This window comes from Pelecanus crispus, chromosome Z (genome assembly GCF_030463565.1).
Source record: "Pelecanus crispus isolate bPelCri1 chromosome Z, bPelCri1.pri, whole genome shotgun sequence".
NCBI lineage: Eukaryota > Metazoa > Chordata > Aves > Pelecaniformes > Pelecanidae > Pelecanus > Pelecanus crispus.
Window position 1 is genome coordinate 14,915,953 of NC_134676.1, and position 25,704 is coordinate 14,941,656.

The following is a 25,704-nucleotide window of genomic DNA, read 5'->3' on the forward strand; positions in this document are numbered from 1 at the left end:
GTCATTCAATGCCTTTTGAAAGAGCTATGCAGTTTTGACCACTGTGCATCCCTTGAGAGACTGTTCTTGATCATTTGCATTTTCAGTTTGTTCTTTGATCTTCAGTCCTTTCAAAACTGTCAGATGAATACCACCAAATCCTTGTCATTAATCACACTGCTTGAAGCAGCTCCAGTATTTTGGATAGACTCCTCTGTTTGACAATAAAATGTGCTAAGAAGTGGGAAACTGTCTTACAGTTCTCATCAAGACTCTAATGATGGTATGAAATTCAGATAGTCATCTGTCATCTGATAGTCAATTCTTCTGTACCTGGAGATGGTTTTGGTTTGCTGATATTTCTGTATAGGACTTAGCAGTGCTGCTGTTGTCTACAGGCTAAGTGTATTTAGATCTTTTATATTATTCATAGAATTGAGGATTTAATTTAAGTGCCTACCACTCCTTCACCAATTTCTATTACAGTCTCTTACAGGTCATTGTAGATACAATTAGAAATCTGCTGTGAGTTGCACACTCAAAAGCACCATCTGTAGTAGTACTTTTCATGTTTACAAAATTCTTGGATTTAAAAAGTCAAGAAGAAGTACCAGCTGAGGCCTTCTTTAGACAACTGGAAGAATCATCACATTCGCATGCCCTGGTCTTCACAGGCCCTGGTCCTCACAGAGGACTTTAACCACCATCGTATCTGCTGGAGGGACACTGTAGTAGGGCACAAGTAATTCAGAAGGTTTCTAGAGTTTATTGACAACGACTTCCTGACACTGGTGACTGACTCACTGACAAGGGAGATGCTGTGCTGGACCTCATCCTTACAACAAGGAAGAACTGGTTGGGGATACAGGCTACAGCAGCCTTGAGTGCAGTAATATGAGATGGTAGAGCAGGGCAAATAGCAGGATCTTAATCATGGGCTTAAAAAGAACAGAATTTGGCCTGTTCAGGGATCTGCTTGGAAGGATCTCTTGGGATATATAGTTCTGGAGACAAGAGGGATACCGGAAAGCTGGTTAATTTTTCAAGGATCACCTTCTTCCAGCTCAAAAATGGTCTATCCTGACATGCAGGAAGTCAAGCAAAGGTAGCAGGAAGTCTGCATGGAGGACCAAGGAGCTCCTGCCAAAACTCAAATGTAAAAAGGAAACAGAAGAAGTATAAGCAGGATCAGGTGACCCAGGAGCATGCAGCACTGTCTGAGCATGCAGGCATGAGGTTAAGAGAAGCCACACCTCATGTGGAACTGTGTGCTGTGAAAATGAGATAGGCACCAAGAAGGGTTTCTACAGGTATATCAGCAGCAAAAGGAAGACTAGGGAAAATGAGGACCTGCTGCTGAATGGGAATAGGAACCTGGTGACAAAGGACATGAAAAAGGTCATGTACATCAAGTACTCAATGTTTTCTTCACCTTGGTCTTAACTGGTAAGGCTGGCCTGTAGGAATCCCAGGCACTGAGGCCAGTGGGAAAATCCAAAGCAATGAAGACTTGTCCTTGATGGAGGAGGATCATGCTAGTGAACATTTAAACAAACTGGATATGCACAAGTCCATGGGACCTGGTGAGATGCATCCATGAGTGCTGAGGGAGCTGGCCAGTGTCATTGTGATGCCACTCTTAATAATCTTTGAAAGGTCATGATGACCGGGGGAAGCACCAGAGGACTGAAAGAAAGCAAATGCCACCTCTATCTTCAAGAAGGGAAAGAGGGAGGCATCTGGAAAATTAAAGGCCAGTCAACCTTACCTTGGTCCCTGGGAAGGTGATACAGCAACTAACCCTGCAAACTACTTCAAAACGCATGAGGGACAGGAAGGTGATCAGTCGTTAGCACAGATTTATGGAGGGGAGATCATGCTTAATAAGCTAAATTACCTTCTCTCATGACATGACTAGCAGTGTGGATGAGGGCATGTTCATTTTTTACTTTAGTAAGGCTTTCAACACTGTGTCCCATAATGTCCTTCATAGACAAATCAATGAAGTCTGACTAGATAAGTGGACAGTGAGGTGGATCAAAAACTGGCTGAACTGCTGGGCTTGAAGCATTTTGAACAGTGGCATAAAGCACAGCTGGAAGCTGGTCATCCGTGGTGTACTCCAGGGGTTGGCACTGGGGCTAGTACTGTTCAGCATCTTCATTAATGACCTGGATGATGGGGGACAGTGTGCTCCCAGCGAGTTTGCAGACAAAATGGGGAGGAGTGGTTGATACACCAAATCAGTGTGCTGCTATTCAGAGGGACCCCAGTGTGCTGGAGAACTGGGCAGACAAAAACACCAGTCAGTTCAACAAAGAGGGGTGCCCAGTTCCACACGTGGGAGTGAATAATCCCATGTAACAGTACAGGCTGAGGGCCAACAAGCTGAGAAGCAGGTTGGCAGAAAAGGGCCTGGGGCTCCTGGTGGATAGAGTTGAACGTGAGCCAGTGATGTTCCCTGTGGCAAAAAAGGGTGAACAGCATCCTGTGCTTCATTAAGAAGAATGTTGCCAGAAGCTCAAGGGAGGCAAGTCTTTTGCTCTACTCATCAGTGGTGAGACACATCTGGAGTGCTGGGTTCAGTTCCGGGCTCCCCAGCAAAAGACATAGACACACTGAAGTGAGTCTAGTGAAGGGCCAAGAAGACAGTTAAGGGATTGGAGCATCTGGTATTTTGAGGAGAATCTGAGAGCTGGGACTATTCAGCTGAGGCAAAGAAGGTTCGGGGAGATGTTATCAATATGTTGCTAAGATATGTGATAGAGCCAGACTCTTCTCAATGGTGTCCAGTGGCAGGACAAGAGACAATGGGCACAAACTGAAATACAAGAAAACCCATTTAGAGGAGAACCTGTTTGACTGAAGGGTGATCAAACATTCGAATATGGGGGGGTTGTGGAGTCTCTGTCCTTGGAGTTACTCAAAACCTGACAGGACACAGCCCTGAGCCACCTGCTGTGGCTGACCCTGCTCCAAGCAGGGGCATTGGACCGGCATTGGACATAGATGACCTCCAGAGATCCCTTCCAGCCTTAAACATTATAGGATTCTATGATTTTTTTTCATACATAATTCCCTTAAGACAGAAAAACATATTCACATTGTGCAAATCATCACAGCTGGTAAGTGCCAGCTATCCATTACAAAATTCTTTTATAGCATTACTTCCTGTCTTCAGTAACTTATCTTTCATGTGTATTTTACTGCCAGGAAATGCAAAATCTGCTTCTTGTCCCACATATATTTCAGAAGTGGCAATTTATTGCCTGGATACTTTATCACCTTTTTACTTTTAAGACTCTTGCATTAGCATATATAGGAAACTCTGTGGGATGTGGCGATTTTTTAAAAATATGTCCTTTCACGTGTGCTAATTTTACTAATTAAAAGTATCTTTTTAATTCCTCTTATTTTTCCTTGGAAAGCCCTTAAGTATTCAGTAAGTTACTGGAGGCAGCTTCAAAGTTCTTAGGTGTGTTAGTGGAAATTGTGATGACAGATTTCTGCCACAGCAGAAAAACAGTGCTTTGAGCTTAAAGGCCACATTTTGCAGTCCTTATGTATGCAGTCTGCATTGATACTTAATTCTAAGGAATAAATGTGATAACAGGAAACTGGATTTAGATTTATGCCTGATTTCATGGTAACAGAAGATGTATTAATTGTAAAAGGAAAACACATAGTTGTAAAAGATGGTACTGATAACTCATGAAAACTAAGGAAAGTTGCTAAGTGTTTCTCATGAACAATGCTGGAAAAACATTGCTATTGAACTATTAAAACTTATCTGGGGTTTCATTATATTTCACTGGAGCTTAACATCTGATAAAAATTCTGCTTTGTAAGTGCCTATACTCTCTAATTTTTGTACTTACTGATAGAGTGAGAATAATCATTCTTGGTTTGGGAAAAAAAGATAAGCTAGATACTTTTCAACGTAGAACTATGCCCTAAATGACTACAGAGGGAATTGTCACTTTAGAAACTGGTAGTGTGAACCATCCCAGTTTCCCCAAATTATTATCTCAAATTCATTTCCAGCTAGAATTTATTCTTGTGTGATATGCAGTGGAATTGAACTTTCCTTTAATATTAGAAACCTTTTTTGTCCATTATGTATTAATAAGCAGTGAGGTCTTTCTTATTAAATGTACTTCAAAAGAGGTAGACAAACATAATGGAAATTTTATGGGAGTGTATGACTGCTTACCTCTTTCCAAGATTGCCAGTCTCACGTAATATCCTGGACATTGAAATAGTACTTGTATTACTCTGCTCTGGTGAGACTTCACCTGGAGTACTGCGTCCAGCTCTGGAGCCCTCAGCACAAAAAGGACACGGAACTGTTGGAGTGGGTCCAGAGGAGGGCCACGAAAATGATCCAAGGGTTGGAGCACCTCTCCTACGAGGCCAGGCTGAGAGAGTTGGGGTTGTTCAGCCTGGAGAAGAGAAGGCTGCGAGGAGACCTTATTGCGGCCTTTCAGTGCTTAAAGGGGGCTTATAATAAGGATGGGGACAGACCTTTTAGTAGGGCCTATAGTGACAGGACAAGTGGTAATGGTTTTAAACTAAAGAAGAATAGATTTAGACTGGATATAAGGAAGACATTTTTTACCATGAGGATGGTAAAGCACTGGAACGGGTTGCCCAGAGAGGTAGTGGAGGCCCCATCCGTGGAAACATTCAAGGCCAGGTTGGACGGGGCTCTGAGCACCCTGATCTGGTTAAAGCTGTCCGTGCTCACTGCAGGGGGGTTGGGCTGGATGATCTCTAAAGGTGCCTTCCAACCCAAAGCATTCTATGATTCTGTGATTCTATTAGAGGTTTTGCATGGTTTGTGAAGGCTAGATACCAAAATTGCTTTCTGAACTGAGAACTTGGAATGAGCTCAAGAGCTATGGCAATTCCATTCCTTTTTCCATCTAGTTTTAAAATTTGTGGTGAGGAGTGATTCTGAAGGACTTTCATTTTTCCAAGAGGAACTGAGGTCTAGTAAAGGCATTTCTAAGAACTGATATCTGAAGATGCTTCAGATGTTTTTGTGGAGTTTTTTTTGAGTGTGTGTGGGTTGCTGTGTTTGGTATTGGGTTCCCCCTTTCCCCCTTCCCCCCTTAACATAGAATGCAATTTTCAGCGTCATTCAAGCTTTGGATGATGTACTGTCAAGTTTTGTGTGACAGATAACAATAATTTCCCTTGGGAGAAGGTACTCACTTGCAAAGTCCTGCCGGAAGACTGAATTGAACTGAGGGAAGTCAGTTAAGGGAAGTCAGATGGTCATTACAACCAGCCATGTACATTTCTACAACAGTTGCAAAGGCTGTGACCATTGCTTTGAAAACAACAAAAAAGTTTCAGGTGTATCACACGCAGTAAAAGTTACCTTGAAAGAAATGAGCACTTGGCCAAAACGATTTGTTCTTTCAAGGCTTGGAAAGCAAACCTTTTGCTTGGGAATCTGTATGATGAGAGTTAATAATGGTTACTTCAGCAAATCAAAGGCATTGTATTTAGTGGTCTAAGAGAAGGGTTACTGGAAAGGAGAAATCTTAGGAACAGGTAGATTTTCATCTTTATCCAACAGTGCACCTTATTGTAAATGGTTCAATCTTATTGGAGATCTTAATTTCTCTTACCAGTTGTAGCAAAGTTATGGGCATTGTAGTTAAGATTTTACCCTTTTTATTATAATTTCATATTTGCAAACTGTATTGCGTATTCTCCAAAAGAAGAGAAATGGGAGGCAAGTACAACAGAAGTGGCAGATGAAGTAGTTAGCTTTGATTAGGTAGTGATTGATAACAACTTGTAAGGGAAATGTCATGTTATGTGTAAGTTCAAGGCTCAGCGTTGTACTGAATCGTGTACTGTTCAGGGTAGGTTATCAGTAAAACTCTGCAGGTATATTGAATGGAAGTTCAACAAAATAGAAGATTTATATCTAAACTACTGTAATACGGATTCACAATTTAGGATAGTACACAACTATTTTACTACGTTTTTTTTTTTCTTTTCCCCTCCAATTAGAAAAGGCATGGCTTTGTTGGTTGGAGATGTATTCTTTGTGGATGAACATACCTATTTTTCATCCAAGCTGAATAACTGTAGTGGTTGTACTAAACTGTAACTACAGTCTAATTGGGGAAGTAGAAAAGTTGGATCCTTGGATCCAGTGTTTCCAGTTCATCCACTTCATCTGGTTGCAGAGAGCTTATTTAACCAAAGGTCTTCATATTTGTCAAAGCAAGTATAGGAAGCCTGTGGCTCATATTGAGTACTGGCACTTAAAGCTGGAAGCTGAATCTTTTCCAGTTCCATGAATCTGTGAATAGAATAGTGAAGACTTTGTTGCATCCACTAATCACATAGGAAAAAATGCCTCTGTCATTATGGATATTTCTAATTTTGTTTAAAAAGACCATTCCAGCTCAAGATGTTGAGATACCCGTTTCTTTTTGCAAGATGCATTTAAAAAGCCTCTGGTGGTTTGTGTTTGGTTTGTTTTTTTGTTTGTTATTCTTCTTACAGTAAAAGGGATTTTTTTTTTTTAAATACCACTATTCAGTGTACATGTCAACTCTCTTCGAGCAAGTAACTTAGTTTCTGCCTTCCATCAAAATAATACATGAATAAGATTAAAAGCCCAAAGTAAAAACTACAACATGGAATAGCTTTGGGAAACAAGCAAACTTAAATGTAGACTTAATTCTTTGCAGAATTTAGGGCAATTCCTGGATTAGTGATGCTTTTACCTTGTGATGACTTTTGTAGCTGTATGTACTCTTGGTGTGTGGTTATGTGCTAATTGTAACTTACTTGGTCTAAAGCGGTCAATGTGGTGAACTTCAGGGAAAGTTTTTGCTTTCTTACTGTCAATGTCAAGATCAGAAATGTTAGATGCAACTTTCCTTGGGGCCTTTGTAATTTAAAAGTCTCAGTACTTTTCTTTAAAATGAAAATGGAGAAAATGCCTACTTTTAGGGGAGGAGTTGAAAATACTAATTTTCTTAATATAATGTTGCTCAATGGATTGTTTGCACTTTTATTTTTGGAATAGGGAGACTTGGACTTTGGGAAATGCTTTCTTCCTCAGTTTAATAAAGTATGTTGTCTAAATGGTTGAATTGTATTTGGATGTATTTTGTTGTAGAGCAAGTCAACTAGTTATATATGCCAGGTATAATAAAGATTACTGCTAAAGAAAATAAAATATGTAGTCAGTTTGAGTACATAATTTTTTTTTTTTATTCCCTCTTTGCCTGGGAGAGGGGGAACCTGATTTTCTGGGCAACCTTATCTTGGTGTTGCTGCTTGAGCAGGAGGTTGGACAAGATAACCCCCAGAGGTCACTCCCCACCTCAACTATTCTGTGATTTTTGGGAGAAAAGCAGTGAGATATGCAAAATCATGGATGCATGAGCATAGTCGTAGTCCTCTATTCCTTCCTTCTCCCTCAAAGCAGGGCAGGGAGAGGGGGGTGGGAAAGGAAAACGAGTATATGCAATGTCTTTGGTATTTGTTGTCATGGGCTAGCTACCTCATTGGTACTAAAAGGCATTGTTCAATGCCATGCAGGGTAGTTGCAGTTGCTTGATGGTAACTTTTAGTCCTGTCAAATTTGAAGTGACTTGTTTTCTGCTGTTCCTTGTGTTACATACTGAAAAGGAGAGCTCTACAGAAATATGTGCATGGTCAGACCATGTTTTATGGAGGAATGGGATTAACACATAAATCATGAACATGCAGAAGATGATAAGCAGTTGGGGCAGGAGACAGGCAGGTCAGGAAACAGCAAGTTTTGTGTGTTGTGCCTTCAGTCAGCTAAAAGCTGTGTTCCTAAAAAGTTCGGGAAGTGTTAACTGCCTTACTTTTTACTCATTTGTCTGTGTGCTGTCCTCTGAGTCAGCAGAAGCCCTATTCCATAAGAGGACAGGAATCCCAGTTGTAGTTACTGATTGCATATATCTAAACCGATTCTTCATCTTCTTCCCCAGTCTCTGTATGTGTGCATGCATGTATGCATGCCCAGCTGTCTGAGGAACTGAGCTGCAGCTTTCTAACTCTGTGACTCAGCCTCATCCTTGGGAATTGTGAAAGACAGCTGGCGAAACATAGACCTAAATGAGCAGAGCAAAACCAGACTAGTATACAAAGACATGAAGTTTAAAAAAATAAGTCTTGGATGTAGGAAGAAGGTCAGCGAAGGATAACTTGTTTGGTTGGCAATCACATTCGTTTCATAGACAGTTCTGTAAGCTCTTCGGCCTTCTTCGTCTCCTCTAGCCTTGTGCCTTCTGGAGTTGCTGTGGAAGGAGGAGGTAGCCATTATAGAAGGGCCGTGTTCTGTGTTTTTCAAAATAGTTTGCAAAGGAAGTGAAATTTTTAGCACTGTTCCTCAGTGGGAAAGTTTCTCAGCTTTTTGTGTCATGGATTATGATCCTGCTTTGCTCTTTAAAATGAAAATAAAATCTACTATTGATCGCCCACAGTCTAATCTCTTTATATGACCTGCAGTGTTTTTACTTGGTCTCCAGTGGTATGCCTGGGCTTTGTCATTGTTCTCCCTCTTGATTGACAATGGTTCAATCTTGAAATACCATAGTGAATCTTCTGTTTTCTTTTATTTGTTCTACCCACTTTTATTCTGATTGATAAGTTTGTACCAGAAGTTACGACAGAAATTTACAAGATGAAACTTAGAATTTTCCCTATTTTTTTGAAAAACGAAATTGAAGCTAGGTCACAGATGTATTATTTGCGTTCAGCTGAACTATTTCAAGATGTGTGACTGACTGTATCCAAATAATTAGAAATAAAGGGATTACTCAAACCTTGTCTACATCACAACACTTAAGGCTTTTAATGTAAATTAACAGGAGGAATTAATTTAAAGTGGTTTAGTTGAGCTACATTAAACATTTGAGTTTATATTCTCTTTCAGAATTAGTAGCGTGAATTCAGTTGTTTGTATTTTACTGGAAAAATTAAGTTGCATTGAGTGAACTCTGCAAAGTATGAAGAAAATTTCCAATCTGGTTTCAGGTAGTTAAGTCTGTTAAAAAAAAAAAAAAAAAAAAAAAAGAATCAGATGTGTGTTTTGGGGACTTTCTATGCATAAGGAGATTTTCTTCAAAGTAGTGTTCTTCATTGTACTTGTTTTATACTAACTGGGTCATGGTAGTCCTATCCACACAAATATTTACCTTTCATTTTGCTCCAGATTATTACTTCTACAAGTATGTTTTCGCGGTTGACAGCTATTCTGTGTTTCTTTGTATTGCTGCAGTACCCAGTGGAGGTGAGCTGAGAATGTTTAACATGGACAGGTCAAACATTGAAAATCCCCAAGCTATTTTGTGTATGGCCATCGTAATTTTGAGATTCCACCTGATCATTACTGATGGCATGTTTGTTTATGCTGTGACATTGGTAATTTTGGAAAATTTGAAAGTTGGGAAGTTTAAGCTTCATTGAAGCTGTGAGCTTGACTAAGTCTGTGAGCAGCTTTGCAAACCAATTGCTGCAACTCCTAGGTAGCTTTGGTTTAGATTTGTAACATCTGCAGGCTATCAAGGGTAGGATATGGAAGATGATCAGTAAGGTGAAAGAGACACCACTTTAGAGAAATGCTTTTCTTGGAACTGCATCCTTGCTTTCGGCATGGTTTGCGAGCCTAAGAAACTTCTATTGTGTTTCTGCTGCAGACATAGGGAGAACCAGCAACAGCAGCAGAATTTCAGGATGACCTAGGACACTTTCCTAGGTAACTGTATGAATCCATCCTCAGACCGACAAAGACCATACCCCAATGTAATATTTTTCCTAGCTATTGAGAGATACCTGATTGTTACCTTCTAGTCCCAGTTGCTCATGGTGAGCTGGTCATCATCTGAGCGTAATTGATTAATGGTAATTCCAACACAATACCTCTAGATATTGTGTGCTGTATGCTTTAGGGCTTATTAGTAACTTTGAATCAGTCTCCATTTGTTTCCTATGTTATGTCTTTGAGTTCATTGTGCCCCAGAAGTTTAGCTGACTATGATGTTTGTATGAAGAAAAGCCTTCAGTGACCAGACTGTATGTGCAGTTGGGAAAAAGGAATAGCTTGGCTGACTAGTGATATTGTTATACATGGTTGTTGATAATCTCTTTGTTTATAAAGGGTCATAGTTGTAAGAAACTCCCTTCTGAGGGGAACAGAGGGTCCAGTATGCTGGGTGGACCCTCCTCATAGGGAAGTCTGCTGCCTTCCAGGAGCCCAGGTCAGAAATATCACCAGGAGACTTCCCAGCCTGGTATGGCCCTCGGACTACTATCCATTACTGCTCTTCCACGTGGGTGGTGAGGAAGTTGCAGTGCGTAGCCCAAGGGTGATTAAAAGAGACTTCAGGGCCTTGGGATGGTTGGTGAGGGAATCTGGGGCACAGGTTATCTTTTCCTCCCTCCTTCCAGTTGTGGGAGGTGACATTGGTAGGAACAGGCAGACCCAATCTCTTAATACACAGCTCCGTGGCTGGTGCCACCACCACAACTTTGGGTCTTTTGACAATGGGACGGCCTACATGGCACCAGGCTTGCTGGTGTCAAATGGGAGCAACCTTTCTCAAAGGGGAAAGAGGGTCTTTGCTTAGGAGCTTGCAGGGCTCATTGACAGGGCTTTAAACTAGATGTGAAGGGTGAGGGGGAACATACCAGGCTTGCCTGTGACAAGCTGTGGGATGGTACGCAATGGTTAGAGGGATGGGGTGCTACTATGAGCCCTCAACCTGTTGCCCAGAGGCATGCTGGGGATGCTGCAGCACAGTTGAAGTCTTGCAGAGATGAGCTGGAGGCTCCTGAGGTAGTAGGAGCTAACAAGAAAACCTCCGTAAAACACCTCAAGGGAAACAAGGGATGTTCCACTAAGAAGGCGACATGGCCAACAGCCCAGATGAAATGCCTCTACACGAATGCACACAGCACGGGGAACAAACAGGAGGAGGTGGAAGCTGCTGTGCTACTAGAAAGCTATGACCTGATTGCCTTAACTGAAACTTGGTGGGACGAATCCTGTGACTGGAATGTGGCTATCGATGGCGACAGGCTGTTCAGAAGGCACAAGTGAGGAAGGAGGAGTGGAGGTGTTGCCCTCTACGTAAAGAAATCAACACAGTGTGAAGAACTGTCCCTGAAGAATAGCCACGAGAAGGTTGAAAGCTTATGGGTAAGAATCAGAGACGGGGCAACAAAGGGAACGTTGTGGTTGGTGTCTACTACAGGCTGCCTGATCAAGAGGAGCCTACTGACAAAGCCTTCTTCCTCCAACTCTGGGAGGCTTCACGCTTGCAGACTCTCGTCCTGCTGGGAGACTTCAACCACTCTGACATTTGCTGGAAAAGCAACACGGCGAGCTGTAGGCAATCCAGGAGATTCCTGGAATGCATAGACGACAACTTCCTAAGCCAGGTAATAGACACCCCTACCCGAGGGGAAGCAATACTGGATCTGATGATCACCAATGCAAGTGAGTTCATCGGTGATGTCAAGACTGGAGGCAGCCTGAGCTGCAGTGATCATGCGTTGGTGGAGTTCATACTCCTGAGGGACATGGGAAGAGTGAGGAGTACAGTCAGGACCCTAAATTTTAGGAAAGCAAACTTCCAGCTCTTCAAGGAGTTAGTCAGAAGGACCCCCTGGGAGACGGTCCTCAGGGACAGGGGAACAGAACAGAGCTGGCAGATCTTTAAGGACACCTTTCATAGAGCGCAAGAGCTCTCAGTTCCCAGGTGTAAGAAATCAGGCAAGGAAGGGAAGAGACCAGCATGGCTGAGTCGAGACCTGCTGGTCAAACTAAAGAGTAAGAGGGAACTGCACAGGCAGTGGAAGCAGGGACAGGTGCCCTGGGGAGAGTACAGGGATGCTGCCCGGTTGTGTAGGGATGGGGTCAGGAAGGCCAGGGTGCAGCTAAATGAACAAGAATGGCAACCTTGTATCAACGGACGAGGAGAAGGCTGAGGTACTCAACTTTTTTGCCTCAGTCTTTACTGGCAACCTCTCTCCTCACCCCTCCTGAGTCGACAGACTGCAAGATGGGGACCAGGGGGTCCCCTCCTACTGTAAGGGAAGATCAGGTTCGTGACCACCTGAAGAACCTCAATGTACACAAGTCTATGGGACCTGTTGAGATGCCTCCCAGAGTCTTGAGGGAATTGGCTGACGTAGTTGCCAAGCCACTCTCCATGATATTTGAAAAGTCATGGCAGTCAGGTGAAGTCCCTGCTGACTGGAAAAAGGGGAATGTTGTGCCCATTTTTAAAAAGGGAAGAAAGAAGGACCCTGGGAACTACCAACTTGTCAGCCTCACCTCTCTACCTGGGAAGATCATGGAGCAGATCCTCCTAGAAGCTATGCTCAAGCACATGGAGGACAGGGAGGTGATTTAAGACAGCCAGCAAATATTCACAAAGGGCAAGTCCTGCCTGACCAACCTAGTGGCTTTCTGTGAAGGAGTGACTGCACCAGCGGACAAGGGAAAAGCAACGGATGTCATCTGTTTGGACTTCTGTAAAGCATTTGACACAGTCCCCCCCAACATCCTTCTCTCTCAGTTGGGGAGATACGGGTTTGATGGGTGGACTGTTCAGTGGATAAGGAATTGGTTGGATGGTCCCACCCGGAGGGAAGTGGTCAATGGCTCAATGTCCACATGGAGACCGGTGACAAGTGGAGTCCTTCAGGGGTCCGTACTGGGACCAGTGCTGTTTAACATCTTCATCAATGGTATAGACAGTGGGATTGAGTGCACCCTCAGCAAGTTTGCAGATGACACCAAGCTGAGTGGTGCGGTTGATATGCCAGAAGGACAAGATGTCATCCAGAGAGACCTGGAGAAGCTGGAGAGGTGGGCCTGTGTGAACCTCATGAGGTTCAACAAGGCCAAGTGCAAGGTCCTGCACCTGGGACGGGGCAACCCCTGATATCAATATAGGCTGGGGGATGAAGGGATTGAGAGCAACCCTGCGGAGAAGGACTTGGGGGTACTGGTGGATGAAAAGCTGGATATGAGCCAGCAATGTGCACTCGCAGCCCAGAAAACCAGCTGTATCCTGGGCTGCATCAAAAGAAGCGTGGCCAGCAGGTTGAGGGAGGGGATTCTGCCTTTCTGCTCTGCTCTGGTAAGATCCCCCCCGGAGCACTGCATCCAGCTCTGGAGCCCTCAGCACCAGAAGGACATGGACCTGTTGGAGCGGGTCCAGAGGAGGGCCACAAAAATGATCCGAGGGCTGGAGCCCCTCTCCTACGAGGCCAGGCTGAGAGAGTTGGGATTGTTCAGCCTGGAGAAGAGCAGGCTGCGAGGAGACCTTATTGCGAAAGGGGGCCTATAGGAAAGATGGGGGCAATCTTTTTAGCAAGGCCTGTTGTGACAGAACAAGGAGTAATGGTTTTAAACTAAAGAAGAATAGATTTAGACTGGATATAAGGAAGACATTTTTTACAATGAGGGTGGTAAAGCACTGGAACAGGTTGCCCAGAGAGGTAGTGGAGGCCCCATCCGTGGAAACATCCCAGGCCAGGTTGGACGGGGCTCTGAGCACCCTGATCTGCTTAAAGCTGTCCCTGCTCACTGCAGGGGGGTTGGGCTGGATGATCTCTAAAGGTGCCTTCCAACCCAAAGCATTCTATGATTCTGTGATTCTAAAGTTAATAGGAATGGTAGTTTAATAGGATAGGAAGATAATTAAACAAATATGCCATAAAGGAAACAGTCAGGAACTCGTGACGCTAATCATACTTCTGTAGTCACTGAATCATAGAGCTCTCCATTTTTAGGATTGCTAGGTTGGATGATGTATGCCAAAATGTTTATGTATTTCTCAGTTTTAGAATAAAAACACTACCTAAAATCAGTTATCAAGAGATGAAAATTTTCATGTGTTTGAAGTCTCTTACACTGTTATTTTATTTATTAGACACTAATGCTGCATTTATTGTTTCTAAAAGTTACTTCTGCTCTCATGTTCAATCTTTCCAAGCAATGTGTTTTTGCAAGATGTTAGTAATCTCAATTAAAACATTAAATTGCGCTGATTATTTGGGGGGTTCTTTTGGGTTTTTTTTAAATATTAGCATACTTTCCTTTTGAGAGAGTATGTTTTATCTATATGTTGCATGAGTCAATGTAAAATGAACCAAACAGAACAAATTTTGGGTAATGAATGCTATAAAATTACAAAAATAATTGCATTACCAGTAACTATGCAAATGTGTACAGTAGGACAGTACAACCAAAGCTCTCTATGTGTTTCTGCACATAGTAAAAACACTGACTGACTTAATAATTTTCTGCCTAATGATCATGACGTTTGTTTGTCTGTAAGTCCCTCAGTCTAATAGTTTTGGAAAGCATCAGCTAATTTCAGTTGTATTTTACAGTGTGTGGAGGTCTCAAGACAGTTTAGTTTGTGAAAATTCGTAGTTGGATCGAGGAGATACTCATGTCCCCATTGAGGAAGAGGCTGCAGCATGTGCTGTGTCTCTTCCATCTAGCAGCTGAGAGATGTGGGAGTGGATTTGATGTGAGGGGAGGAAAGAGGGTGTGTTAGAGAGGGCCGTTGTAGAACCTTTGGATGAAGGAATTGCATCATGGTGGTGAGGGGATGAGGAGAAATAATACACCAATCCAAAAGACACCAGCAGTGCTATACAGCATCTCTCTTAAATGTGCATGGAGCTTGGGTAACAGGAATAACATATCACAGGTCAATATTAATTCTAATAGAAAAAGGCAGTGAGGTGCTTTTGAAATGCAACACACTAAATCTGTTTGTATAGAATTTTACATTGGCATTTATTGTGCATCTGTTTTTTTAGCACACACTAAAGAAGCTTGGAGGGATTTTGATTGTTTTTCAAAGTCAGAAAAGAGGCAAAAATTGTTTGACTGGAAGACTTGTGCAAAATCAGCTGCTGCCTCAATAGGTTTATTTTTTCTCAGTTTTGTTTTTTAAAGGTTATGAATCATCTGAGAGAGTTCAAGGACAGAAATGCAAGATTAAAAATTGGAAGAGACTCCTGAATTAAATAGGTTTTGGTTCAGTGTTTAGTCACTAGGATTTTAGCCTGCTTAAAATCCAACCTAATTAAAGAATGACAAGTCTTTGAAACACAACTAGATGTCGGTACACAAATGTTTTTAGAAAAAGGTAGCACTACTACTAGCTAACATAAATGAGACATTCAAGAAAAAGTTGAAAAAACAAGCTGCTACTTCCTCTCTCATACCTGTCACAACTGTTTTGTTAGCAAAGATGTGTGTTGCAAGTTCTCCATTTGACAGAGCTGACCTAACGAACCCTTTTAATTGCTCTTGGTCTTCTACACATCTCTTAGCTATTTTCTTTCAATAAAATTAACTGTATCTAATATCAGTGGCTCTGTGTGTGCCTGAGCAAGCAAAAGGGCTGTGCTCACCAAAAAGCACATTTACAGATGTACTTTCTTTGTTGGAATAAAAGGTGCATGTGGAATATGTAGTGCAGGTGGGAAATAAATGTATGAACTACTGAAGTAGCTTGGGGTTTTCCCTTTATGTTTGAATGTCTCAACTATGCTTAATGTCATCACTGCTGCCAAGCAAAGTTAGGTTTTTATAGTTTAATTCTACATTTGCTTCTGCAGGACAAAAAGAATTCAATAGCTCTCAGTAGTGTCAGGATCTTTGACATGAAAGGAGAATCTCATAAAGAGGATATTTATTGCTTAAAAAGGTGGAAAAGGAGCAGTAGTAAACTCCCTGAATAACTGGAGTCTCCCTGACAGAAGTTTTAGCCGCTTTATTTTGCGGAGCTGATGAACATAACTACCCTACTAAGGTATTGTATGTCTAATAGCTATCAATGTAAGTGTGCCTGCAAAAATAATGTGTGTTTTATACAGGTTAACTTTTTAAAACATACCAGTTCTTTGGTTTAGGTTTTGCTACCTTATGAGTAGGACTTGATCTTGTATCACTTTTCTAATTGGAAGGAGCTGGTGGCATCTTATTTTGGAACCAGGTGCAGGATTTGTGTTCCATTCACTTAAATTTAATCCCCATGTTTTAAGAAGACAACCAAGCTCCTAACAGTAAGGCTCCTTAAACAGATTCTGTTTTGCATTTTTTCTCTATGAAATAGCAGGAAGTACACTTTCCTGTAGAACAGTATTCTTAGTTATTTACATAGCCCCATTGATCCATTGGGTGTTTTCCATGAAAATCAGTAATTCTGAGATTTACATTTTTCTCTTTTGCTAAATGAGCTGCACTTGTTGATCATCACAACACTTTGTAAATAGAATTTGATTTTCTGCAAATTTTTGTGTCAGGTTATGTTGCCTGAAAGAATAGGCTTTTACTTGGTGCTTAAATGTCTTATTTGTGTACGAAGGACATTTTAAAGAGTTCTTCATGCTAAGGCATCCAACTTAAATATTTGAGATGTTATTTTTGAGTGCCGAAGACTGTTTATAAGTGCTTTTTAATTTTTATATCAAATAAAATGAATAAAAAGGAAAAGTTTCCTGTGCTTGAAAGAAGGAAATAGCTTTAACAGAAGAAGGTCCTAGTGCTCCTGGAGACCTATTCCTTCTTCTCAGGAAACTATGTTCTAATGAATTTTCAGCTTTTGTAATTGCAAGGTAGCAAGAAAAGTCAACGTTTCCTGCTAGATGTTCATGTAGTGTAGATCAGGGAAGCTGCATACTACCCACAGATATTTGCTCTCTGCATGTGGCTTAGTCTGATTTTTCTTTTTCTTTTTTTTTTGGTGGTAGTCCAATTGTGTCAATTCTCCTCCTCTCCTCTCCAGGAAGAGTTATTACAGGTGCAAAGCACAATTTATGCTTTATGTTAGTTTACCCTGGTAGAAATTTGTGTGCTCCTGCATTAGGGGTCATCTTTCCTTGAATCCACAGACCTCTCATACTGTGTATTCATCCACCACCTTTAGTGGTGTTTCTCTTGCCATTACTGTGGTGTCACTGCCACTACTAGCACATGGGCAGCAGAGGCATCAGTGTCGTTGTTGAATAGAATAGCAGAGACCAAAGGAATGTGGCAGTAGCCCCAGAGGAAGAAGCTGGTTGCTCTAAAATTTTTTTCCTAAAGGTTGCTTTATATTCAGAAGCAACTTACAGTTGGCCCAGTACAGTACTTTTCGCTAAGGTTTCTTTTCTTACAGTGGTTGTAGTTTGTAGTGATTTGAGCACCTGTTATTGGAATAATTTTAGAAAAACACATTATGCTAATATTGGTTTAGAAATTGTACTAGGTAATTTTTATCTCAAACTTTCTTTCACTTGCTTTGTCAGCATCACTGATTCTGCTGGCTGATCACTTTATGAACCAAACATATGGATTTTACTACTACACTAAATTTCAGCTGGTTTTGTGCTTCTGGGATTTCTCTATCTGTATTTTCAAACTTAATTTTTTGTAGCCAGTACTGTAGAAGGTGAAACTATTCTGTACTTACTGTGAACTTCCTGGTTTTATAAACGCTGATTTGTTTTCATGGACTTATGTTAATAATGCGTCTTCTGGATTTCTGACACCACCACCCTCCCCTCATGCTCCCTTTCTCTTCACCTCCCCCCACCTGCTGCAACCACCACTCCCCTTTGGTTGTTCAAGTTAGATTCATACCAGGTGGCTTCATAGTTTCTTGCATTACTATTTTAACCTTAGACAACTGCTTCAGTGCTTAATTACTGTTCGCTTGTGATACTGACTTTTTCTGAGGTTGAATTAGTGTTAAGATGCTTTATATTGTGAATGTGTATGCTTCCCCCCTCTTCCCCCTGGTACTTAAGTGTTAGACTATATTTTGGCAACTGTATCTCCTTCCTTAGTATTTTTGAAAGCTTTTAGTTCTGGAAACTTACTGTCATTCTATCAAACTGTAGCTCTGGTATGGAAACCAGAAATCTGCCCTCTTGTGGATAAATCTGTATTATGTACCTCAGTCATGGTATCTTATTTGAATGAGAAATAGAGGATATTAATTAATTCTCTTTATGCCTCTTACCCTCATTCTTTAGGTGATTTTTTTTCTTTTTTTTCTTTTTTTTTTTTTTTTTAGTACAGTTTATGGACTGATGACTAGCAACTATTCATGTAGTAACTAACAAGAAAGGTAGTTTATTGCAAAATGTGGAAGTTTAAAACGGGCTAAGAGGAAAGGCTTCTTAAATTTCTAATGGCATGTTTGCTGATTTAAAAGAAAAACTCCTGCTCACCTAAATTATAAAATAGCTAATACATGAGTTCTTCTGGTTTACTTTGAGTGTGCAGCTGCAGAAATCAACTTTGATCATGGTGCTGCGGTTACATCAATACAATGCTACTCAACATACAAGAAATGACAACCACTTTTTAAAGTATTTTAAGTCTAAATAAAGATTTCATAATCTAAACTAAATAAAACGGAACTGTATTTAAATTATTATATTTAATAGAATACTTTTAAATAAGAAAAATATAGATACCTAATACCATAGCTCTTCTTTAAAATTTAATTTTAATCCACCTAATTTTGTCTATAGTCTTCTCAGAAATGTATTAGGTCAGTTATATGTAAGTTATTTTTTTAAATCCAAAGATATAATAAGTTAAAGAATACTCTGGAGTATGGGGAATGAAACATTTAAACGTACATAGGAAATTTCTGAATCCTGAGATTGGTTACTTATCTTTGCATTACTACTGAACCTGTGTATTACTGCACTGTTGTGGTTTAACCCCAGCCAGCAGCTAAGCCCCACACAGCCGCTCACTCACTCCCCCCCCGGTGGGGATGGGGAGAGAATCAGAAGAGTAGAAGTGAGAGAACTCGTGGGTTGAGATAGAGACAGTTTAATAGGTAAAGCAAAAGCCACGTGCACAAGCAAAGCAAAACAAGGAATTCGTTCAACTATTTCCCACTGGCAGGCAGGTGCTCAGCCATCTCCAGGACAGCAGGGCTCCATCACATGTAACAGTTACTTGGGAAGACAAACACCGTCACTCTGAATGTCCCCCCTTCTTCCCCCAGCTCTATATGCTGAGCATGACGTCATATGGCATGGAATGTCCCTTTGGTCAGTTGGGGTCAGCTGTCCCGGCTGTGTCCCCTCCCAGCTTCTTGTGCACCCCCAGCCTGCTCGCTGGTGGGTTAAGAAGCAGAAAACTGCTCAGCAGTAACAAAAACACCCCTGTGTTATCAACACTGTTTCTAGCACAAATCCAAACCATAGCCCCATACTAGCTACTATGAAAAAAAAGAACTCTATCCCAGCCAAAACCAGCATGTACACATAAACAGATTTTTCCCTTTATTTTGTTTTCCACCATTCTCATGCACGTACTTAGCTAAGCTGTGGAAAAACTGGTATTTTTATTAAGGAGACAAGAAGTGTTTTTAAACCAAGAGGAATGGTTTCATAAATGCAGAGTTTGGACCTTTGTATGGTAACCAGTGGTGAAGAGTCCTCTCATCGTTTCATTGATAGTCAGATGCTGCAATGTCTGAAAAAATACAATTGCAATTAGTTTCTTTTTTCTTGGATTTTTTTGTAGGGTAATTTTTTGTTTGTTTGCTTGGGTTGGGTGGATTTTTCGCCTTCCCTGGTTGTAGTCTCTCTTCTTTTCACTGGACACTCACTTTCTCTTTACCTGAATTGTTCACAACTTACGGTCATCCTCTCTTCCTCCCTTAATTTTACCCATGCCTGTTCATTCTCTCTAATGAGGGGTTTTTTTTTTTCCCCTTCTTTTCGTTTTCCACTCTGCCATTTATCAGGTACTGTGGTGAGAAATGCATAGAGAAATATACAGAGAGATGAGTTGTAGAGAGGATCCACGTGACACAGCCCAAAGGTTGTGCCACTGAAGACAGTCAGTATTTTCCATGTCCATGTTATGGACTGTTTTACCAACCATGTATTTACTTTCTACTTTAAAAAAACCAAAAAACAAACCAAAACAAAACAAACCCCCAAACACCAAAATGCAACAACACACAACATTTTAAATTTAACATTTTGATAGGAATTTTCTTTGGAATATTAATTTGCAGTAAAGGAGCATATACATAATTGACCAAAAAAAAAAAAAAAAAAAAGTAAGCAGATAACATACAGAAGTAGCACTTTAAGTGTGTACTTATTATCCGTAGCATAAACTTTTAAAATATTACTTTCCTTGCTATCTTGGCTTGCTTCACTTTATTATTGTGTGTTATGAGGATAGCTTTTTCATATATTATTTTCAATGTATGCTGCCATTTCACTGTTTTCCTTTCACTGAGGCGTTCTTTGTATTACTTCCTTTGTACACTGTAGCTTCTTCCTCCCTGAAATGTCTTTTACACTATCTGTTGTTTCTTATACAGAAGCAAGAGCCTAAATACATGTATATGGAATATGCAAGACCTGATTTGCATGTATGTAACTTGGATTTCTACTTCTTTGTCTGAACTGCTACACTACACTCTGATGCATTGTTTAAAAGCTTTCCAATGCAGCAGTTCTTTGATTTCTTTAATTCAGGTAATGTAACTAACAAGTTTCATTTTTTCAGTGTAGAGGTAAGAATGCTGTACTACTAGTAATAGCTATGGTACAAAGCTGATGATGTAAAATTTTCTAAATATTGAAAAATGTTAATTCTTCTTGACTAATTGTGAGCTGCTACAATGTAGTACTTTTAACTGTTCTTACAGTTGGGGAATGGAAAAAAAAACCCACAACAAAACTTGTTTGTCAGTCAAGCCATTAATTGTTGCATGCTGTTCTGATGTGTTGTATGAAAGAACCTATCTCATCTTGAGCTGTCAATTTTTTTCCCCTAACTGTTTGATATTTTAAATTCCTTTAAAGAGTTAGTTTACTAATGTTCTCAGTGACATAAAATTTGAGTTCTAGTTTCACTGGATCTCAGTCTTTAGTTCTGGAAGTGAATCCTACCTTGTTTGCCAGTTGTATAACAGATGCAATTTTGTTCTCAAGACAACAGATGTAATATTTGGACCCAGATATTCCTATGTGGTTTCTTCATATTGTGTGTGTTGTATAAACTAATCCCATCACTTAATCCCACCAATCTCTTCTTTGCTTTTGTTTACTCTCATCTGTTTACTCACATCATCATACTTATGAAAGCCTTGTAGTGTAGGAGAGAGACTTCTTGAATCGCAGTGCTTAGTTCCCAGCTGGTGCAGGCAACCACATCCTGTCCCTTCTGTAACATCTGTATGATCCACCTTTAAAGTAATGGTGTTGCTTATCTCTACTGCTCCTAATGGAAGGCTGTTCCAGAAAGTGGCAGCTCTGATGGTGAGAAGCTCTGTTCTGATTTTCTTCTTGCTTGCATTCATGCTCCCATTTACTGTTTTGTTAGCATTGCCCTATAGCATTCTTCCTTTGTAACCTTCTTTGACTGCCTTAGAGAGAGCAACCACATCCCCTCTTGACCTTTGTTTTGTTAGCTAAACAAACCAACCCCTTCTACTCACCTCTTACAAAGAAAGTTTACTCTTCCCCTGACCATCCTAGCTCACTGCACTTGCTCCACTCTCAGGTCTGGATCTTGCCAGTTTAGATTTCTTACCGTGTATCTGTGGAGAAGGTTTCTAATTTAAGTGTCTGTTTTTGGAGGAATTTTTCCCATTGAATATCTGTATAATTTAATTATTGTGGCAGTAATACCAGGAAAGAACTTGAATGAGTAGTGACAGCCTCTGATGTTTACAGCTTTCCCAGGTGATCATGAAGGGAAAGTGAACAGTTTTTTCTTTTTCTTGTTTTTTCATTGTTTCTGTGTTACATACAGGATTTGCAATAATACTGACTAGTGACATAGCCTTAGTCAGCTTTGATGCAGTTTCAGTCAGGAGAGATCATCAGACATGACCTTTTTATTGTACATATAATTTATGTGTGAAAGGTGTTCTTTAATTTCTTTAATTACTAACATTTCAATGAAAAATTCTAAAAGTGTTAGCTCCTGTGGGTTTGCTGTTGCAGACTTATTGTGGGAAAAGTTAGGTCCTCTTTTTTTTAGAAGAAGAATTTGCTTATTTATGGAACTAAGTAACCACTGAAATTCTGTGTATATTGGTATTCATTTCGAGTAAAAAACCTCGAGTATCAAGTAGTGTTTGAAACTGCTCTGGGTGTTTGTTTGAAGGCTTTTTCTCCTGCATTAAAAAAACCCAAACACAACCACCCACGCAGAGTATCTATCTGTAGCAGTTTCCTTAACTAGATTTCTGTACATGTAATGTGCTACATTTTTAATAAACAAATGTAATTTAGTGGTGAGAATGAGACTATGGCAGGTGCAGCAAAGGAAGTCAACTCATTGTCAGTTCTGTTTAATCTCAGTGTTGGTATTTTTTTCAAAGAATTCAGTTGTGTGTAGATAGGGAAACTTTGAAGAATTAACTTCAGTGGTTCATGAAAACTTTGAGCAGGAAAAAGTCTTAAAACATTTGGTTTCCTTGTGTTGCTTGGAATCGATACATATTAGCAGTGGTGTCCTATATATTGCCATTAGTGTGGCATAAGAAAGAATGAGATAAAAATTACTAAGGAAATGACTGATATTTTGGTTTGTAGGTATTGTATATGTAATTCTCAAAAAATGTTGGCTTGTAAAGTAAGCGTAAGCAAATCATGATTTCAGCATCTTCAGTAGATAACATAAATGCTTACAGAAGAAGTCTTTTTATCATTTCCCAAACTGCTAATACAGGTGCCTGTCTATAATAGGTAGCCACATATGTATCAAATTCCTTTCCTTTAATTTATTTTGTTTGTCTTCATAGAATACCATGGTCAATTTTTGTCATTTCATAAGTATAATGGTGGATTGTAATGTGTAATCTTTGTAAATTTTTGTTGTTTTGGAACTGCAGTTGAAATTATTGTGATGACCTTTTTGGGTTTGGTTTTTTTTTTGTTGTTGTTGTTTATAGCAGTGTGGACTTTGTTACAGTTGGTATCTTTATAGTTATGAACAAATTCCTTTCTCAGTAGTTGAATACAAAGTGTGCTGTTTTACAGGAAGTAAAGGAGCTAGTTCACTGGTGGCTAAACCTCTTCTTTTTGTGGACGGGGTGATAACAGTTTCTGGTAGTAGTTTGACCAGACAGTGTTTAATATTAAAGAGTTATTTTCAGATCAATTTTTAAATAGCTACTACTTTTAAAATATACTAAGGTTTTGTATTTGTCACTTTGTTTACTCCTTGATTTTTGCATCTGTAAATTACTCCTTTTGCTTTTGCTAGCCACCTCTTAAATAAAAAAATCTCCTTCTCCAAAACTGGGAAGCAAATATAGCAGCTAATTACTTAAACTGGTTATGCATTAAGTGCTGTCCACTGCAGTATGAACTAACAGAAGTTTTGTTAACAGTTTTTGAGTTGCTACTGTATAACCTGAGCAAATTTTCTTTTGATTGCCTTATCTTGCATCTTTTCTGGTGAAGGGCTCTGCATCTGAGACCAGAAACTTGCCTTTTGATTGCTTAATACCATTTGATATTTAAAATGTACCCACTCTAGGCAAAATTTACTTAGTATGCAGCTGAGGGTATGGTCTGTGTTTCCTTTATGTTGCTGAATTTAAAATTCTAAAATAGTAAACTGAGAATTTTAATTTGGTTTCTGTTTTGTGTTTTGTTTTGTTTTTTTTTTTTTAGTGTGTGGGAGATGGGAAGTAATGATAGCTGGCACCTGAACTAAAATATCTGTGTAGGCACTACTATCCCAGAACTTCAGGATGAATGGGGATATGCCTCATGTTCCCATCACTACTCTTGCAGGGATTGCTAGTCTTACAGACCGTAAGTACTCTTGTTTTTCTTGTCTTTGCTATGCTTTTTTCTACCTCTTCAGTAAATACCTGCATTTTCAAAATGCTAAAAATAGTTCTCTTTTGTTCTTGAAGGTATATTTGTTCAAAATCAGATTTGGCGTTAAGAATGTTAATTTTGTCACTGCTTGTATTTTAAAAATCTATTTGAACAAAACATACTAATTTAAACATGCAATTAAATGTAGGTTAAAAAAAACCCTTAAGGAAACCTGAAACAAAATATAGGAATTCATTGTTTGTTTGGAATATAATTCAGTAGCATATCTGGGTACCCCACAAATAAAGAAAAACATAAAATGCTTCTCTAAAACATCTCATCATCTTCGCTGAAAAGAGGGAGAGAGAGGATTAGACTGATGCTCAACTAACTAAAGAGAGTTGTGGAATATGCTGAATATACTTGAAACCTAGCTTCTTAGTTTTGGACAAGGTACAAAAAGTTGCTCTAATAGGTGCAAAGAATGGCTGCTACAATGGAAATAAGCAGCTGAATCTATGAATCTTCTTTCTTAGCTGTTCAGCCTATGAAAGGAGCAGATGAGGTGTGTGTACTGTCTTTAAATATGTCAGGAAGACAAAATCCAAGGAAAAGAAAACAGCTGTTTACTTTAAAGCTGATACTGGCACAAAACCAAATGGTTATAATGTGACGAAAAATAAATTTCTAGTGTAAACTAAGAGGAGATTTATTATTACTATAATGAGGTCCTTGAACAACTATTCTAATAAAAAGCAGTTGGGACAAAGATGCATCTTGTTTATAAAGTCTAAGAAAGAATTATAGCTCAGTTGTCTGTCTAAGGATAATTGGACTCAGTGACCCAGGTGCTTCTTCTGAGCTCTTGTTTTTATTATTATCCTGTTGAAATTTGGAGACTTTCCAAGAGACACTGAAAGTATATACCCAGCAATTGAATTTAATTGCCGACAGTAAGAAAAGCAGATGTATTGGAGGAAAAACCCCACTTCTTCATGTCCTTCTGAAGTATCAAAATTGGAAGATGCTGCTTATATCTTTAGATGTGCATATATGTATCATCATGTATGTCTAATAATGGACCATCAGCATGTAAATAATATGTTTCTGGGCTATGAGCAGTTTTCCAGCATTAAGTATTTGCAGGTAAAGTTCTAAAGAAAGTCAAAGTGCTTAACTGGCAGAAGTCACTGGCCAGACTCCTGGTGCAATAAGAGTTTCTTGAAACACTGAACTACCTTTGGTGGGATTAGCCCTTGTGTTAGGTGCATTTGCTTCTTTATCTGTCGTATTTATCTGATGTTTAGAAACTCAGGAGCAGCTGAAAGAGAAAGGCTTGTAACTGCTTCACCTTATTTTTCTATCTGTGAAAAGAAGGAACTGGAATGGGCAAGACTTGTGCTAAAAACATGGAGGACGTGGTGACTAGAGGCAGTAGAGTAGGCTGGTTAACTAGCTGAATTTATACTATTTTAATAAACATTTTTTGCTGATTTTGCTAATTTTTCCAAGTTTCTGGCACATTCAAGGCAATCTGATGCAAGTAATGAAAGCTATCTATTTCAATATATTATATACTTCTACTTGAATTGCAATTTATTTCTAAATATAGTAATGATATACAGTACACAAGGGGAAAAATACTGAAATTTCCCCCTCCCCCCTTTTGTAATGAAGATTTTCAAAATATAAAAGAGCCAAAAGTGTATTTCACTTAAGTAGTTTTTTTGAAGCTGTTTCTAGTGGTTCAGTTAAAACCTTTAGCTCAGAGCTGTAATCAGCCTGGGAACTTGAAGTTTAGAGTCAGCTTGTTCTTGTGGACCCCTGAAGGTGATTTTCTATGTAGCTAGCTTTTTGGCCTCTTCT

At 39.8% G+C, this 25,704-nt stretch overlaps 1 protein-coding gene across 7 annotated transcripts in view; it reads left to right on the top strand.

The window, feature by feature from the left end:
* Nucleotides 1-25,704, top strand: part of NIPBL (NIPBL cohesin loading factor) — a 161,611-nt gene that overhangs the window by 37,433 nt on the left and 98,474 nt on the right. For all 7 annotated transcript variants that reach the window (XM_075727004.1, XM_075727005.1, XM_075727006.1 and 4 more), the window contains exon 2: nucleotides 23,686-23,829. In XM_075727004.1, coding sequence (XP_075583119.1) covers nucleotides 23,766-23,829 — 64 coding nt within the window. In that variant the 5' untranslated portion in view covers nucleotides 23,686-23,765. The remainder of the gene's footprint in view (nucleotides 1-23,685; nucleotides 23,830-25,704) is intronic.